At 36.0% G+C, this 19,543-nt stretch overlaps 1 protein-coding gene across 1 annotated transcript; it reads left to right on the forward strand.

The window, feature by feature from the left end:
- Positions 1-9,032: 9,032 nt before the first annotated feature.
- On the forward strand, positions 9,033-13,493 carry LOC125213666 (putative boron transporter 2). The gene is made up of 12 exons (XM_048114329.2): positions 9,033-9,977; positions 10,099-10,181; positions 10,268-10,460; positions 10,543-10,681; positions 10,948-11,113; positions 11,214-11,380; positions 11,489-11,662; positions 11,735-11,830; positions 11,915-12,052; positions 12,143-12,462; positions 12,531-12,801; positions 13,027-13,493. The coding sequence occupies exons 1-12, from the start codon at positions 9,874-9,876 to the stop codon at positions 13,312-13,314; spliced, it is 2,139 nt and encodes a 712-aa protein (XP_047970286.1). The 5' UTR covers positions 9,033-9,873; the 3' UTR covers positions 13,315-13,493.
- The last annotated feature ends 6,050 nt before the right edge of the window (positions 13,494-19,543 follow it).

Genomic DNA, 19,543 nt, shown 5'->3' on the forward strand with positions numbered 1-19,543 from the left:
GTTTCACACCATCCTGTCACCTCCTTTTCTACAGTCTGGCTCAGCTCCGAATTGTCAAACTGTTCCTGCATTAGTTCAGTCTCAAGATATTCTTGGACTAGGGGGTTAATTACATCTACAACATGCAAGTTTTCAACATCAAGCGGTTTTTTCATAGCTTCTTCAATGTTGAAGGTGTATTTCTCCCCATGATAGTCCAGGCATATGGTTCCATCAAACACATCAATAACAGTCTTCGCGGTGCGAAGGAAGGGTCTCCCCAGTAACACCCCACTAGACTCAGCAGATTCATTACCCCTCATTTTTATCACATGAAAATCAGCTGGGTATAGGAAATCATGCACTCTGACTATGACATTTTCCAATACTCCCTCAGGCGATATGCATGTTCTATCGGCCAACTGAATCACTACTTTAGTATCAACCAAACTGACTCCCACCAATTTTTTATATATTGACAGCGGTAGGACATTTATCGAAGCACCTAGATCACACATGGCATGCTCAATTTTAATATCACCTATAGAAATAGGAAGAGTGAACATACCTGGATCTGTACACTTTGACGGCATCCTCCTCTTTTGTATCACGGCGGATACATTTTCTCCTATAACAATCTTCCCATCAGGTTTGGTTTTTCCTGCTATGAATTCCTTGATGAACTTGCTGAAGGTGGGTATTTTCAGAGCCTGCAAAAAGGGTAGGTTAATCTCCAGCTTACTAAATATTTCCACAAGGTCCTCAGTATCATCTTTCTTTTTCTTGGCTTCTCCTCGATATGGGAATGGTTTGGGTCGCTTTACTGCATTCGTGGAACTCCCTGCTGGGGCTGCACCTGTCTCCCTGCTTCCCTCTTTAAGTTCCAACTCAGGTTCTGGATCAAGGAAAAATGGGTCACTTAGTCGAGGCATAGATCCCCTTAAATCTCCCTCCTGGAGGTCATCCTGTATAGGAATTTCTCTGAGTCCAGGATCATCTCCTCGAGACTTCTGATTCCCCTTTTCTCCGTTCATCTGTGAGGGTGTCTCCTCGTTTATCACTTGCTTCGGTCCTTCATAGCCTTTCCCCGATCTCAAGGTAATTTGACTAATATTTGCTCGGTCTGGTGGTTTGACAGTGGCAGGCAATTTCCCTTCATTTCCCCGCATTTCGTTCAGCGACGTGGCCAACTGGGACATCTGCTTTGCCAACATGTCCATGGCAGACTTCTGCTCCTGCTGGGCATCTTGAATTTTGTGCACCACGTCATTATTAGCCTGCATGTTATTCTGCATGTGTTGTTGGAAATTTACCAGGTCATGCACCATGTCATCAAGATTCCGCTGTGGTCGGAAACCTTGAATTGAACTGGGATTAAATCCTTGATTTTGATTGGTTCCAACCACCTGGTTCTGGCGAAAATTTCCCTGACCTCCCTGATTATTGTTGTACTGGGTTGCTGGACCTGGGTGACTCTGTTGGAAATTTTGATTGTTTCCTGAATTGTTCCTCTGATGCGGTGGCACATAAGAATTCCCTTGGTTGCTCTGGTTCCTGTTGTTCCAGTTATGCTGATCCCCTTGGTTACGGAAATTCCAGTTGTTCAGCCCCTCTTGCTGCTTCCCTGCCCAGTTAGAATTATGCTGTGGTCCTTCCTGATTCCGGCTGGGCCATGTCTGCTGGTTCTCCGCTGGACCTGGGTGTTGTGACTGTGGTTGTTGGTTCCCTTCAGCCCATCTGAAACAAGGATTGTCCCTCCATGGTGCCTCCTTAATCTTCCACTGGTTCCAGTTGGTATTTTGATTACTTTGATTCCAATTCCCCATTGCATTCACTTGAGCTTGGAAATCTCCATCGAGTGAGGGATTATTGTAAAATTGAAGCTGATGTTCCTCTTGACCTGGGTTTTTTTCCTTATCAGTCGACCCAGGGGTATTTTTCTTTTCAATGGCATTTAGCAGTGCCTTCTCCAGTCGATCTATTCTGTCTCTAACCTCTTCTCCTTCTCGTTCCTTAACTGTGTTCGCGGAGCTTCTCCTCATGATAGCACGCGGGCAGTCATACGCCTTCTTCGCGTCGATTAATCTTCCCAGAATCTCGCGTGCCTCGCTTGCCTTATTCTTGGTGAAATTCCCCCCGCTCGAGGAATTCATTAAGTCCTTGGACTCAGGATTTGCCCCTTCGTAGAATAGATAAAATGTTTCAGCCTCCGTCATCCTGTGATTTGGGCAAGCGTCAAGCAGGCCTTTAAACCGAGACCAATATTGGCTTAAAGATTCATCGTAGTCCTGCTTACACTCTTGAATTTCTTTTTTCAAAGCGTTTGTCTTATTGGACGGAAAGAAATAGTCCAGGAACTCCAATTTGAAATCCCTCCATGTGGTGATCGAGTCAGGTGGAAGCCTCAGCAACCAAGTGTTTGCCTCTCCTTTCAATGCAAATGGAATCGCTCGCAGGCGATAGTCCTCCTCGGTAGTTTCGTTAGGCCTTTTCTGGATGCTACATAGCTTACTAAACTCGTTCAAAAACTCATAAGGACACTCATTCCTCCGTCCAGAGAATGTAGGTAAAACGCCCAGCACATTCGTCTTGATCTCAATAGACCGCTGACGTTGATTTGACACTATGGCATGAGCTGGCTCTCCGTCGAGATGTGCAGTTAGCGAACCAATCTCTGGGTCTAGGTCCACTAAGTTTGCCATTACAGACTCCTCTTCCTCCCTTTCCGAATGCTCAGTTTCTGACGACGACCGTGAATCCTCTTTCCCCGATGAATTCCACTCTTCTTCACTCCCTGATTCAAACGGAAATGGATCTACAGTTGACAACCCCGATCTGGTAGTTATGGCGGATGTTGATTCCTTAACTTGCCACTTCAACTGCACGTTCCTTGACCAAGATGGGTTGCTCCAGATTCCTGACCTTGAGCCCTTGCTCATAAACTGCCAAAAGCGAAATTCAAAAGATTAAAACTATTTACACCAAATCTCTAAACACATAAACAAACTACGCCATCCATCCCCGGCAACGGCGCCATTTGAAGAGTTGATTTTCTTGCTTGCTGTATCCTATCAATTTCTAATTACACACTTCCTAGATCCAGTAAATCAACTAGATCACAAGGTCTAGAGACTCACAAGACTGGAAGTCTGGTCGTTGGTACGCAAGCAAACCTTCAAAACCCTCAACCACAGATACTAAACTAGCACAGGGAAGTAGGGATCGATCCCACAGAGATGGACTCGTATAGTACATGCATAGAGATTTGGAAACTATTTTTGGGTTGGCTGCTGCCACGCATATTTTGGGTTGAGGAATTTAACTAAGTGAATTTGGAAATAAAGTATGCTATGCTAACTGCTAGATCTAGGCAAAAAAATGAATTATGTATAAGAACTAAATCAAATCAACTACTAGATCTGGGACTTCTACGAACATCTCTAGACCAAGGAGATTAAAACAAGTGGGGACCAAACTCTGAAAAAGGTAAGTACGGACAGAATCGAATCTGCAGCCTAACTAACTAAAGCATCAACTGAAAATGACTTCATCTTCTTCAACGAACACAAATAAATGCAGAGATCAAGAAAAACAAACTCAGATGTAGATCGGAGGCATAATCTTAACAGAAAACTAAACAACGCCGGAAATCACACTACTAGACGAAGCAAACCAAGCAGAACAAAATCCCCATAATCTCATGCACAAATTTCACCTCCCCTGTTCAGATCCACACTTCGGATGCTAAATCCACTCCGGATCCAAGCATCAGAACAAAAATCCAACCGAACACAACTTCAATACCACGATTCTCGAATCTCCTAAAATATTCAGCAACAAATTCAAGATAGCATCTCAAATAAACACTCCGAAATAGCAAGCATCATAATAATCAACACGAAATCTAACTTCATCAAAGCAAATCAAATGTAAACAGAACGGATAAACTGATTCAGCAACAAAACAACAAGCTCGACTTCCAAACGTGAAGTTCGAGACTGAACTGAGTACCAAACAGAAATTTTAAAAGAACAATTGTTTCTTCGCCCTCAAGGGACGGTGATGCACTGATACGAGACTCCTGAAAACGAAAACCACCCCAAATTTCCCATATCCCTAGTGTGTGTGAGCTAAGAGCGTGACTGTGTGTGGAGTGTGACGGATCTGCCATTCTTGTTGCGCACTCCTTTATTTATAAGCTTCGAGGTGGGGCCCAGCGAGGTATTGATTGACTTGATTGCCCTCAGCTTTTGGCTTCCTTCCTCTAGCTTTTCCTCGTGATTCCGTTCCTGCTCCTCGCTAGATATCCTCCTCCAGCATCTCCTGGATCTAGCGCTACACACACACCTGGCTTAACAAAACTTGTTAGATCCAGCAGAAATGTGATGTTTTTCACTACATAACCAATGCATGAAATTAGCCTTATCACTACGACAGAAATGACTGCTCAGGTGAACAATGTCAAAGACCTTTTGCCTTCTACATTGAAGAGTGTGGGATCGTCCTTTTGTACACCATGTCAGGATCGCCTAGCATGAGTGGTGTAGCTAAAAGACGAAATAAAACTCTTAAAGATATGTGAAGGAGTATGATTTATCATTCTTCCTTGTCGCATTCGCTTTAGGGAGAGGCATTAAAGACTGTAGCATATATTCTCACTTTGGTCATCCAGAAAAATTTAGGGGTTTTTAAATTTTATGATCCCACAAAAGGAACTAATTTTTGGGACGAGAAATATAGTATTCCTTGAGGATGTTGAGTTTGAGGGAAGAATGTGTTAAGGAACATTACTTTTGAGGAGGAGTCTGTATAGACACCTACTACTGCTTCTGACAATGATCAGATATCAATTACTATCATTGAGGAAGAAGCATATTAAGAACCTCAAGATAATATTGTTGTAAACATTCAATCTCATGCGGATGATATCATTTAAAGTCAATCTCAACAACCTCATTTAAGACTCTCGTTAATGATACCACAAATTTTATGAAGTAGCTCTTTCATTTGGATTCAGAAAGAATGCTATTGATGGTTGTGTGTATCACAAGTTCAGTGGGAGCAAGCCTCTTTTGTATTTGGAATCGAAAGAAATAATTTTCGATTGTCACAGAAGGGATATAGCGAAAAGGTGCCTAAAGTATTTGAGATGCATAATTGCATAATTGCAAGTAAAGAAATACCCCTATGACTAAAGGAGACAAATCTAGTCTCATTCAGTGCCCTAAGATAAATCTTGAGATTTAGAAAATGCAGAAGGTTCCATATACTTCGGTGATTGGGAGCCTAATGTGTGCTCAAGTGTGTATTAGACCCAATTTATTTTTAATTGCTTATATGTTGGACAGATATTTCAATAACCCGATATGGATCATTAGGAAGCAGCAAAACGGGTTATGAGATATTTATAGAGAACTAAGCATTACATGCTCGCATACAGAAAATCAGATCATTTGGAGAGATCTTTAGGCATTTTGATTCTGATTTTGTTAGATGCCAATACAGTAAAGGATCCATTTTAGGTTACGTGTGTCTGTTGGCTGTAGAGCCATTTCGTGGAGAAGTGCTGAGCAAACACTTGTAGCTACTTCTGCCATGACAACAGAATTCGTAACTTGTTTTGGGGCATCTAGTTAATGAATATAACTGTGAAATTTTGTCACTAGGCTGCATATTGTAAGGTATTGAAAGACCACTTAAGTTATGTTGTGACAATAACTCTGCAGTATTATATTCTAAAACAACAGGAGCTTCCTGGTTGTTAAATAAAGAGTTCGGAATGGACAAATGCATATAGAGCATAAGGGAACGGATTTGATGATGACAAATCCGCTCATTAATGGACTATCACCCAAGGTCTTTCATGGGCATGTAGCCCAAATGGGTGTTATGTTGTTTAAGGGTACTTCCGTTCAGTGGGAGTAGTTAGAGTTGATGCTATATATTGTGTTTTGAACATGAAGTTATAAACTCATGTTATCCTCTGCAGAAATAAAGTATTATGTTTTGTCCATTATTTTTGGTTTGATCTCACTTTGGGAGGACCAGTTGGAAATAGGCATGTATGATCACCTTGCATGAAATTTCCGTGCTACACTCCATAATTAATCTGTTGTTGATTATATTTGCATATGTGATTACTGATGGGTTTAATCATGAAAAAATATGGTGAATGCCCCTTTAGTCCTATGTCGATATGGTTGGTAATAAGATTGTTCGGAAATACACTATGTGATAGCACTTTTGAGCGCTCATTCGGTTTTTACACATTTATTTGGTGTCATGTGTTGCCCAAGTGGGAGATTGTTAGAAATTTGGGCTTCCACATGACTAATTTAATGTGTATGTCTATCTTTCAGTTGCCCAATTAAAGTGATCCAATAAAGATTAAGGTTTGGGCTAAAGTGTATTTAATTGTTATGGAAAAATAAGTGTAGATACCATAAAGTGATTTTCTATTTGACGAGGGACCGAATAGAAAATAAAGGGTGTTATTTTTATATAAATATAAGATAAGGTTATGGTCCCCAGACGTCAGAAGAACATTCGATATCTCTGTATTCTCTCGGCAGACTATTGCGAAGAATGTCTCTGATCGTTTGGAAGATCCATAGCCGCTGCAAAACAATTCCGCCTTTCAATTCGTTATGGATCAAGGTACGCTTCCGCTCTACAGTTTATGCTCCTTCTCTATCGTTCTCGGTTAATCATCATAGAGATCTTTATATAATTGTTCAATCAATTATTCCAACATAACTCACCTAATTAACTACTCACGCATACAAGTTTTCTAGTTCGATATTTCGATTTAATGTAAGATTTCAATGCAAATTATGAGTTCAAGTCTAAAACCTAAACCGTCTTGTCCAATCATGCAAAATTCGAATATTCTTGACATATACTAGTTGAATGACTCAATATCAAAATGTTTGATTCGACAGGAAATTCAAAATATAATTTCATGTCTCCAAAGATGTTTCAGTTTTATTAAAATAGAGGTTCATAAACATAGGACTTTAGGAGTTGAGTAAGCATGCGTTGCAGCGTTGGTAATTTTCTGTGTGCCACTTGATAATAAATAATTAAATACCATAATCATGATTTTTCGTACGATTTTTTTGTTCATAGTATCACTTTCCTATTGTGAAATGTAAGGTAGAAAATGACAGGAACGATTTTGTCTCGTTGTTTGAGATGTTTCCACGAAAATAATTAGGTAATTATCAATTTACCATTTAAAACACATTGTTTAATTTTTGGGGATAAATTGTCCTGCAAATTTCTGACAATTGAAATATCAACGTGACAACGGAAATTGCACGTCGATTATCCAAAATTACACATTGATTAGTCAATCGACGTGTGATTTCAATTGGCCTGTTGATATTCAAATCGATAGAAATTTTTTGCTGGACAATTTATTCCAAAAATAACACGATAAGTAGCAACTACCTAAACGATGAAACATTTTCAAGTAAACGTCTCAAACGATAGGACAAAATTGACCCTTTACCTAAAAAAAGATTTATGTCAAGTTCGCAAGCTGGAAAAAATTTGCAGTTAAATAAGGCTGATATGCAAAATAAAACTGCATGATGTGTCTATCTCTATGTATACATACGTCGAATTTCCAACCAAATTTTGCAGTTAAGGTTGATATGCAAAATGAAAATAAGTGATGTGTCTATGTATACATATGTCGAATTTCCAACCGTTTATCCAATTTCTAATTCACAAGTTATGAAATAAGAAAATTTGCGTGTCAAACTTGAGTTTGCATTTCCTTTAGTAATTACTATATGCTAATGATGTAGTACTATCTATAATATTAAAAGTACCTTAGGATTCAAAACTAGAACTGTCGATTAATTAGTTAAAATACACACTACATATATAATTTATAGGTATTTATTGAAAGCCTATATAATCAAATAATTAGTTGTTTTAGGCGTTGTTCAAACGCAATTTTCTCTGAAAGTGTATCATGTCAAATTGTCACGAAGACATACTTCTTCAGTATGTTTGTAATTTTTTATTTTTATTTTATTTTTGTAATTTGTTACAATGAATTGTGTACATATCGAAATGATAACCAACTTCGATGCAAGTCAATGGTCATCAATTCATCATAAACCTAAAATTGAGTTCCTAGATTGAATTAAAAATTGTAGAATCATAAATTCATTTCGGGCTTACCAAACTATATATATACATTTTTAGCCTAGCTAATTAGGAGTATTTCCTAATTAATCTACACATTTTGCCCAAATTAGGAAAAATTGTTTTTTAAGGGTTTAGCGTGCACCATCTAAATCTAAAATACAATCCAATCAACTTGCAATTCTCTAACATAATTTAGGATTAATTCACCTTCAATTTTGGCACAATTTGCTTTAAACCTTTGAAATTTGTAATGAAAGGACATTTATTTCCAATTTATTCAAAATCATCCGATTTACTCAAACGACATTATTTTAATAGATACAATATCGGAACTTTTTTAGGAAAACAACCTCATTTTAAACTTAACAAAATAGAACTCACTATGAAAGTGTAAGTTGGTACCGTTAAACCTTAAACCTCAAAACAACGTTGTCTTTGTCGTATAAATTGATAGGAAGATTCAACCAGGACTTCAATTTCCCTATTTTTTTCAGGGTTGTAAAACCAAAGTTTATTCTCCAAGAATCAAATGTGCTAAATTCTAGAAGAAAACAAGGAGAAAATTAGCTTAAAACGATTTTATTCTGTGCATAACGCATAATATCAAGCTTGTTTCAGAGAATCAGCCTCCTCAGCGCAAAAAGGTAAATATGTGCTTCAATTTAGTGTAATCTTCTAAATCAAACATGTCATATTCTGTCTTAGACGAATACATACCCAGCAAATTGCGATGATTTATGCTTTTTTTGGAGGCAATTTTATCAAGAATAGTAATTTTTGTAATCTTCTGTTTAATGTACTTGCATGCTTCCGTCTGAAAACTACCTATTTAAATGCTTTCTCACCTCACACTGTCACTGCTCACACACAGCTTGCGTCGCTACCAAAGTTAAAAAAAAAAACTTATAAAAGGACACTTGTGCGTGTGTGTGTGTGTGTCGCTCATTTATAATCTTCATTCTTGACATCTCTCTTTCCTAATTTCATCAGATCACCTCTCTTTCCTTCAATCTTGTTCATGCAAATTGTGCTTTAACATCTCTCAAGGGGGAAAAATTCTCACTTTCCCACAAAAAAATTGATTCTTGCTCTTTTCCACAAATGGGGTCTCGCTAAATTGCTTGATTCTTGCTCCTTTCCCCTTTCTGGTTGCAAAGTTTGAATCTTTTTGAATATTAGGAATCTAGGATTTCATACCATGTAAATTGATCTCAGCTTCTTGTTTTGGGTTTGTGCATTTTGGTTTGAAGTAGTTGATGGTTAGAAAAGTATCTAATTTGATGTAAGTTGAGTGTTGATATGATGGATCTGAGCATTATTTCAGTCAACCGTTAGTCCGATTTCTCTGTTCTTGATCAGCAATGCATCCATTTCGTTAGAATTGTTTCTCTTTCTGCTACAGACATGGAATACAAGTAGGCCTAGGATTATTCTTCACCAGTTTCTGTGATTCTTTTGTTCATTTTTTGCTGAACACTTACAAACTATTCTTTCCAAATTTTTAGTAGGATGTAACCTTTTTTTTCTAATTCTTGAAAGTATGGGCCTCTTGAAAGGTCTCAAATTATACACAGATTCAAAGATATGCCAACCTTTTACAATAATCAAGTAGTTTATGCTCTTCTGCCCATAGCCTTTCTTATGCAAATATAGTTTTAGTGATATTGGCCTCTCGAGTACCTTTTTTTGGTGTTGAATTATACTTTGTGTGGGAAATTTGGGTGTTTTTTCATGGAGGAAACATTTGTTCCGTTTCGTGGGATTAAAAATGACCTCAAAGGGAGGCTTTTGTGCTACAAACAAGATTGGAGTGGAGGGATAGGCGCCGGTATCAGGTGTGTTGTTTTCGGTCATGCTTCAAATGTAATGCACTGTGAAAAAGAAGAAATGTTGATTTGTGTTTGTGAGTGTTGTTTCAAAGAGTTTTTTGATGTTAAGTCAACACTCTTTTTGTAGGATCTTGGCTCCAACAACATACATCTTTTTTGCATCGGCAATTCCTGTTATATCTTTCGGTGTGCAGCTGGAGAGGAACACCAGTAAGGGCGATTTTTTGTCTGAATTTTGGTATATTTTCTTGTTATGTTGCAAAGGTGTAATAAAAAAAAACTTGGTGTTGCTGCAGATGGAACTTTGACAGCAGTGCAAACACTTGCATCAACTGCACTTTGTGGTGTGATCCACTCTGTCATAGGTGGACAGCCACTGCTTATACTTGGGGTAGCTGAGCCCACGGTGTTAATGTACACTTTCATGTTTGATTTTGCCAAAGATCGAAAAGATTTGGGGGAGAAGTTGTTCTTAGCCTGGACAGCATGGTATATAAGTTTTGAACTGTTTTAAACATAAAGACCACAAAGTCTAGAAATATTGTATTGAATGCTGAACTGTCTTGTGTAGGGTATGTGTGTGGACATCCATTTTGCTTTTCTTGCTGGCTATCTTAGGTGCTTGCTCTATTATCAATCGGTTTACGCGTGTTGCTGGTGAATTGTTTGGTCTTTTAATCGCAATGCTCTTTATGCAGCAAGCAATTCGTGTGAGCATCGCTGTACCCTTCCTCGACTTTTTTTTCTAGATGATCTAGCATATATACTTAGCAACATTCCTTGCCTTCTAACACGAAGCATTTCCCTTAATTTTGTGCTCATGAATCGTAGCACCAATTTAGTCAATCATCTAGTCTGATAATGTTGGTTTATGTTCAATTATCTTTCGCTTATCATTGCGATTTTCACTTACTACTCTGAGGATTTTTATTTATCTGTTGTTCTGATCATGATTGTTAAATCTGACTTATATTAGGGAGTCGTGGAGGAGTTTGGCATTCCTAAGCGGGGAAATGGAAGTGCAACTGCACTTATACCTTCCTGGCGCTTTGGAAACGGAATGTTTGCTTTGGTGCTTTCATTTGGCCTTCTTCTCACTGCATTGAGTAGTCGTAAGGCTAGATCCTGGCGCTATGGTACAGGTGCGCTAACTATCACGAATGCAATTAATAAAGAGAATACATTAAACTTCACGCTGTTCTTGTATAGCCCGAGTTTGCTAACTTGTAGCTCAATTTAAAGGATGGCTTAGAGGATTTATCGCGGACTATGGTGTCCCACTGATGGTGCTCGTGTGGACTGGCTTGTCTTACATACCAGCTAACGATGTTCCAAAAGGGATACCGAGAAGACTTATTAGCCCGAATCCATGGTCAGATGGTGCATACGCGAACTGGACAGTTATCAAGGTGCTTCTCCCTTTATCCTTTCGAAGTAGCTACAAAAGTGAAACGAAACCCCGTATCCAAGTCACTGATCTCTCTCTGTTTCCTTCCCGTTTCTCTTTTATGTCTCAGGACATGGGGGATGTGCCACTAATGTATATTATTGGAGCATTTATTCCTGCCACGATGATAGCTGTGCTTTATTACTTTGATCATAGCGTTGCATCTCAACTCGCGCAGCAGAAAGAGTTCAATCTGAAGAAGCCATCTTCGTATCACTATGATCTCCTTCTCTTGGGACTTTTGGTAAGTTGCAGATCAAGATTTTCTAGTGTTCTTATCCCTTCATGAAAGTAACATACTATTTCGCGGGACTAGGTGATAATATGTGGTCTAATCGGGATTCCTCCCGCCAATGGAGTTATTCCGCAGTCCCCAATGCACACGAAAAGTTTGGCCACTCTGAAACATCAGGTAAATTTCACAGAATTCGAAGCATAGTATGACCAGATATGTTTCATCTCACGCTATGGATTTTCCCCGTTTCTCGTGAAACAGCTTTTGAGGAACAAGCTCGTGTCTACTGCTCGAGATAGCATCAGTAAAAATGCCAATCTCTCTCAGCTGTATAGAAGCATGCAAGAAGCATACACAGAGATGCAGACTCCCCTCGTGTACCAAACTCCCGCTGTTCTGGTATGACGCCTTCGATTCCTTTGAAACGACTAGCATCGTTTTGAGATGTTTAAACGCCAAATGCATATTCTTATCCACTGTTCCGAATAGGGATTGAAGGAGCTGAAAGATTCTACCGTTCAGCGCGCATCCACTAGTGGCTACATGGATGCACCAGTCGATAATGCCATATTTGATGTGGACAAGGATGTCGATGATCTTCTCCCCGTGGAAGTTAAGGAGCAACGCCTCAGCAATCTGCTTCAGGCCTTAATGGTCGGAGCTTGTCTCGCTGCCATGCCTCTCTTGAAAAAGATCCCCACTTCAGTCCTCTGGGGCTATTTCGCGTTCATGGCAATCGAGAGCTTGCCAGGAAATCAGTTCTGGGAAAGAATCCTGCTGCTTTTCACAGCTCCAAGTCGAAGATACATGTGAGGATCTCAAGAATGTCATTTTTTATCGTTGTTTCACCTTCTCTGACTCTCGGAAACTGATGTAGGGTGCTAGAGGAGCATCACGCAACCTTTGTGGAGACGGTGCCTTTCAGAACAATCGCGTTCTTCACTTTGTTTCAGACGGTTTACTTGCTTCTATGCTTTGGAATAACGTGGATCCCCATTGCCGGCGTCCTCTTCCCCTTGCTGATCATGCTTCTCGTTCCCGTTCGCCAGTATCTGCTACCCAAGTTCTTCAAAGGTGCTCATCTGCAAGACTTGGATGCTGCAGAGTATGAAGAAGCCCCCGCAATTAGCTACAACTTATCCTACGACGTAAGTCTTCGCTTCATAAACCTATCTACTATGTCGGCTTTAAAGTGATGTTTTTGAGTTAAGTGAAGAGAGAGAAAAAGAACTGAGAGGGAATAAAGTACGAGAGAGAATAAAAGGGTTGATTTTTGTCAAAAAAGAAAATGACACATTTAACTTAGGATGTAACCAAAAAGAAATACGAATCGATTAACTTGCCTACCTTTTTTACTGGTTTTATGCATTCAGGAGCAAGGCAATGCCATCACTCTTGACAGTGGCGAGTTGTTGGACGAGATGATTACGAGAAGTCGAGGCGAGATACGCTCTGGTCGTAGCCCAAAGGTCACAAGTTCGACACAATCGCCTCTGGAGGAAATGAAGGCTGCATACAGTCCAAGGCTGCCTGAGAGGGCGCAGAGTCCACGTCTTAGTGAAATAAGATCGGAGCTGAGCCCGGGGTTGAGTGGTAGACAAGAAGTAAATCGAACCCCGAGCCCTCTCGGACAAACCAGTCGTGGATCAACGTCTTTGTAATCGAGCCATCTCCGTTAAGTTATCGTTTTGGTGCTTGAGAGGTCCTTATATGCTAAAGAGACTTATGTAAAAAATTAGATATTTGGTTATTGTGTTTAATGTCTTCTACATTGTACACAACTTTCACTCTCTCATGGGCAGAAGAGAGTTAATGATAAAAGTGGGTGATATTTATTTAATTTGATACTTCTAAATAAATTTGTCAAGATCATGTTTGTTAAAAGAAACTGATATGTGCACATGTTGATTGCCTTTTCTCTTGTAATCACCAAAGATTGGGTAATCCTTTTTTTTCACATATTGCACAACATGTATTCCTCAACTTTTTGCTTGTCTCTCTACTTTGATTGTTAAATCAAAGTTTTGCAACAATAATATTTATCAATTCCAATCATTGCTTATAACTACAACACCACCTGAGCCATGGCTAAGACTAGTAACAGAGTTTTAGTATAGAAATCGTTCGGAATAGAAAAAACAATAAAATCAATGTATAGAATAAAATAACACTATACCACTCTATAAGAGAAGCAACAAGTGAACACAAGAATACATAAGCAAAAGGGATAACACACGTCTTGATGTTATCTGTCAACCTCCAGAGAATAGTGATTTTGCCATATCTCCAAGCCGAAGGAGAAGATTAAAAACAAAATCATAAAACATACAAGGTAAACAACAACTAAAGTCACAAGGAATATGTCAGTTGATAGTTTTTGAGAATTTAAAACGTGTCATATGTTGCGATAGTCGACAATTGCTAGAGAACTTAATTGAACACAATAAAGTCCATATACCAGAGCGATGACTGGGTGCATCATCATACGTTTCATACCTAAACGATATTTATAATATTATGAAATAAAATATTAAACCAAAGTATACATGTGGGAAAAAAGGAGAGAATTATAGTGGGTGAATCATAGAGTAGGGGAACACAATTTGGTGGAATATGAATGCAAGAGCAATAGTTGTCCGAAAACAAGGAGTGATGTCCTAACACCTAACATTATTGTCTCACTAAACAACTTCTCACCATGTTTTCATTCAATAAAAAAACTCACACATTCGTAATAATATTCCCATGGTTTAATAAAAGAATATACACTTTATTCATTTATAAACAAATATTCTATTAATCCCATATATCTAATTTTTTTTATCATGGTGTTTGATACAATCAGATGACAACAATGTGAAATAAAACAATTTAATACTAATATTATTTACTTAGTTGAAAAAAATGTTTCTTTGGGTAAGTGACATCATAAAGTTAGGTAACTAATCCGATTAAGAAAATAATTCGTAGTTGATTTATAAAGTGATCAGGTAAACATGATTCCATATTTTATAGTTATGTCAGGCTCAAAGGATATCTTAGATTTTTGTCGTTTTAACTTTTATGTACATGTTTGTGGATGTAATCAATTGCTAACTAATTACTAATCCCAAATTGAGATTCAACCATAATTAGAAGATCTTGTGGTTAATATAATGCCAAGTGTAATATATTTTAAATTTAAATAATTATTAATTAAATTAAAAGAGTATTAATGTCAAATCCTATATGTAGTAGTTATAACTAACTACTTTCTCTCTCCTCAAAATCATCTCAAATCTTTAAATTTACGTAACTCTCTCAATTTAAATTATTTTTTCGCAAAAAATATATCAAATTAAAGATAATTTAATAAGGATTCCAACGAGATCTCAATTGCATATGTTCCGACGACGTTCGGATGATGAAATTTGATATTTTTTATTTTAGTTTTCGTAAATGTTGATACCCAGATTTTTATCAACAAATACATCAAAAAATCTCAATAAAACCATGTAAAAATCTCAATAAATATGTGTTGATATTTTCTTGTACTAATGTTGATATTCTTATATCATATTGTTGATATTTGTAATACACAATGTTGATATAAAAAAACACCCACGAAAATTATCATATGATAACATAATGACGATATTACCCTTTTGTTGATATTTTGTCTACTATTTATTGAGATTTGTGAGCTTTAATCTCATCCACTCATTTTAAAATCTAAGGGTGGAGATTTAGTCTTGATTTTGGATTAGGGTGCTATAAGCATTAGAATAAGACCCTATCTCGTAGTATTATATTGAAATATTGAATCATGCAAGTAGCTAAATTTATATAACATTTTTTATCCTTTAATTATGAAATATTTGAAATATGAGAAAATTGGTAAGGCGGAGTTGCTAAATTATTTTTTAAGAAAAATATAATTATTATTTTTGGACAAACATGAAATACCGTAAATATGCGACCTACATATTTTTTTTGTTTTTTAAGTTTAAGAAATACTTAGATTACCTATTTGAATATGTTATGATATTTCGACAAAATTATATTAGTACTAGTATATTCTAAGATATGAAAAGGTGAAAAGGGTTAAAATGCAAAACTCATCATTCGATAAAAAAAAGTATAAGTACGTAAATTTCTCCAAATGAATAACTTATAAATTATAAATACACCAAATCGCATACTAACAAATTAAACATGAATCAGTACTCATTAGACATAAAAAAAATTCCATCTTCAAACATTTGACTAATTTCCGTGCCACTAGATTTGATAGTTATATAATTGCAAAAAAAAAAAACCATCTTCCAAACAAAAATAAAAAATTAATACTATAATGATGAGTTTGGCGAACTACTCTAAATAATTTAATCAGGTCCCACACTTAGAAACAAGAATCGACAAATGGGGATAATGTAAGATATCATTTAATATTTGGTAGTATATAATTTAATCTCTCTTGTATAGTACAATAGTTAGGTTTACAATATTAAACTTGGATCAGATTTTCTAATGCATCAATATGCAATATTTCTTCTCCTATTGTTAATTGTTAGAACTTAGAAAGACTGGAGTACATTACTTTATGGAGATCAAATATCAAGAAATATAGATCCTGTCTGCAACAAAGCTGTTTTTTAAAAGGATACACTACTACTATCTAACTTGAATCATCAAACGAGTAAATACTCATTTCTGAAAAATATGAACTATTTTTATTTTAATTTGTTTCTGAAAATTATAAATTTTTTATTTGAAAATTTTTTCTCTCTCAAATAAAGTGAGACTATTCTCCACTAACAATACTTCAATCACATTTTCTTTTTATCTCTCTCTTAGTTGATCAATTATACATTAATATTTCCTTTTAAAAATTCATATTTTTAGGGGACGGAGGTATAGTAGTATTTCCACCATTGTGATGTTAAGTAAGATGTTAATCGTAGTATATTCACTACGTCCGTCATTAAGAGTCCTCGTTGAGTTCGGTATGAGTAGGTGCAAAAAAATAGTAATAGAATGTGAATATAATTTTTATATACTTCTTCCATCCATCAAAATAGTCTTATGGTGGACGACACGAATTTTAATGTGTAATTTTTAATATATGAGAGATAAAAGTAGGAGAGCAAACTAGAAAATGTGGACAAAATAAGAAAAGATAAAGATAAAGATAAAAAATAAATTCTGACTAAGTTTTCATTTTTAATAATTTTTTGAATGGATGAATTATTAGTTATAATAAAATGTGAGCATAATGAATTAGTATTATTTGAAGCTCTCTACATAGTAAAAGTGAAACCAAAGTTCAAAATATAGATCGATCGATATGACAAAATGAGACTCCTAATCACGGACGAGGTGGATATTACTTGTATTAATTGGGCTGATAGTTAAAATATAGGGAGAGTAGATGATTTCGGCCCAGCTACATTATTTGGTAAATCTTAATTGGGCCTAGTACCTACCTCAATACTATTAGCTTTTTCGCATTTTATGTCTCTTTTTGAAAAAAATTAATCAATTAGACTATGATGTTACAAATTTTATATTTTCTTTAAATTTGTTTTGCACATGATAAATTTATATTTTAAATCCGTAACTATATTTTAGTAACGTGGGGTGGAAAAGTGATCCCTTTTCACTTACTTCCTGCAATTTAAATGTTAACATAAAAATTTCCAATATATATACTAAATCGACTCCAATATTTATAATATCATCACCACCATTTCTTCAAACCCATAGCTATATCTTAGTAACGTGGGGTAGAAAAGTGACTCATATTCACAATTTAAATACTACTAACATAAAATTTTCCATTATACTATATACTAAAGCGACTCTAACCTTTATAATATCATCACCTCCATTTCTTCATATCTCTAACTATATTTTCGTAAAGTGGGATTGGAAAGTAAATCCTATTCACTTAATTCATGCAATTTGAATACTAACATAAGAATTATCATTATAAATACAAGGTCTACTGCAATTAAAGAAGCATTAAAATATAAGAAAAAAAAAGAGAGATAAATAATGCCTCCGAAAAACAAAACAGAGCTGGGGCGTGAAGAAGCACCGGGGACGTGCCCCAGTTGTGGCGGAAAGGTGGACAAGGTGTGCACGAATGAATCGTGCACGTGCTGCTGTATTCCCGTTGGTTCTCAAATCAAGATAAGATATGTGTGCACCAAGTGCAAAAAGCCCTTGGAATTGGTCATGAAGTCCTAGACATATACTAGTAGTATTATATATACTAGTATATATATTTATACTCTCCACCTCTTCTAATATCTATTGTCTTAATATTTTGGTTTGCAGTGTTTTAATGTCATGATCTTTTATGAGATTTTTCATAGCATATAAATAAGTGGCCATGGGTTTAAGAGATAGGAAATACAGCACAACTCAAAGCATCTCTCTTTAGCTCTCTAGCATTTTAATTAGTTTGTGTTTTAGGAGCATTGCATTGCTCGGTTCTCGACTAAATGTTAAGTTTGCCGGTGCCTACGAGTTGAGGTGTTTCTGCTCAATAAAAGGAAAATCGTTTCATCTCTGGGGATGTTACGCCAATTCATAAGCAATAGTTTACTTTCTTGTAAGTTTTGTTGTATTGTTGTGTCATTGTTTATATAATAGCAAGAGTTTGCTTGTGTAAAACTATAATATTTCAATATATACTTGTTTATTTTTCTTAGCTTATAGTACTAGTAGTAATACTAGCTAGCGCCTATATATGTTTATAAACGTTGCAAATGTAAGTTACATAGTAAGATGTTAAACAAAAAATTATTACTCCATCTTAAATTAATGAATTAAGTAAGAATACAAAATAAATATATTAATAGAATAAAATAAATAAGATGGATTAAACATGTTGATTTTTTTTTAAAGAAAAAATAAACATCCTATACAAAAACAATACTCCTATAACCCAATTGAGTTGAGGCTGAAGGTGTAATATTAATTTTTATGGTTATTTTTAATTAAATTTTCTTGAGATCGGAGGCCGGTACTTCTCTTACTCTATCTTTTTTATATGGAGTATATATTTTTAATAATTTTACTTGTTCTGTTTGAACCAAAAGCCTATATAACTAACTACATTATTTGATCAACTACTTATATTTCTTTCTACATTTTGATATTTTTATTTTATTTTAATGGGGAATCCTGAAAAAAGACATCTCTCTCGGACCTGTAGTTAAATTAGTGTAGTAAACCTGTGTAGTATGGTTGATCAAAATTCAAAATAATGCTTATATATAAAATATTAGATAGATAAACTCTACGGCCATTAATGACATGGTAAATGGTGAAAAGAATGTGCTCTTCATGTCACGTGTTACTGTGTTAGGAAAAGTAAAATACATAAGAAATTTTCAAATTTACGCAAATTAGTTAAAATATTCACATACAAAGATTTCTCATATCCACGATCACGAAGGGCAACATCTTCAATAGGTTGGAAGTTCAAGACATATGAATCGAAGTTTGTTTCAGTTGTAACCTAAAAAATATTACTTGGATCACTTAATCTGTAATTGGTGGAACAAAAATGTATTATCAAGTGAACAATGCTTCGTCGCCGTGGTTGATATTCCTTATTATTTAAAGTTGGGTTATAGTGAAAACACCCACTTTGGATAAGAATTTATAAATAATGCATTGACATTAGTAATAGGTAAAACATTATAGTGTACCATTCTGCTCCAATTTTACAATAAAAATTGTTATACTTTAAATATTGGTAAGATCAACACTTGCAATGACATGAGATTTTCCAACAAGTTTCCAGAAACCTCCTAATTGTTCACAATCATTGATGCAGAAAAGCCAGCATTTTCCATCATTTTCTGGATTATCATCAACATTTGGTATGCATTTCCC

The sequence above is a fragment of the Salvia hispanica genome, chromosome 3 (genome assembly GCF_029641045.1).
Source record: "Salvia hispanica isolate PSC_SH4W2 chromosome 3, Shi_PSC_v1, whole genome shotgun sequence".
Taxonomy (NCBI): domain Eukaryota; kingdom Viridiplantae; phylum Streptophyta; class Magnoliopsida; order Lamiales; family Lamiaceae; genus Salvia; species Salvia hispanica.

Excerpts from the sequence above, each read along its gene's own strand:
- LOC125213666 (XM_048114329.2), top strand. The coding sequence starts at position 9,874 with ATGGAGGAAACATTTGTTCCGTTTCGTGGGATTAAAAATGACCTCAAA. Across the intron at positions 9,978-10,098 it reads GGGATAGGCGCCGGTATCAG|GATCTTGGCTCCAACAACAT; the intron begins GTGTGTTGTTTT and ends CTCTTTTTGTAG. Across the intron at positions 11,114-11,213 it reads ATCCTGGCGCTATGGTACAG|GATGGCTTAGAGGATTTATC; the intron begins GTGCGCTAACTA and ends CTCAATTTAAAG.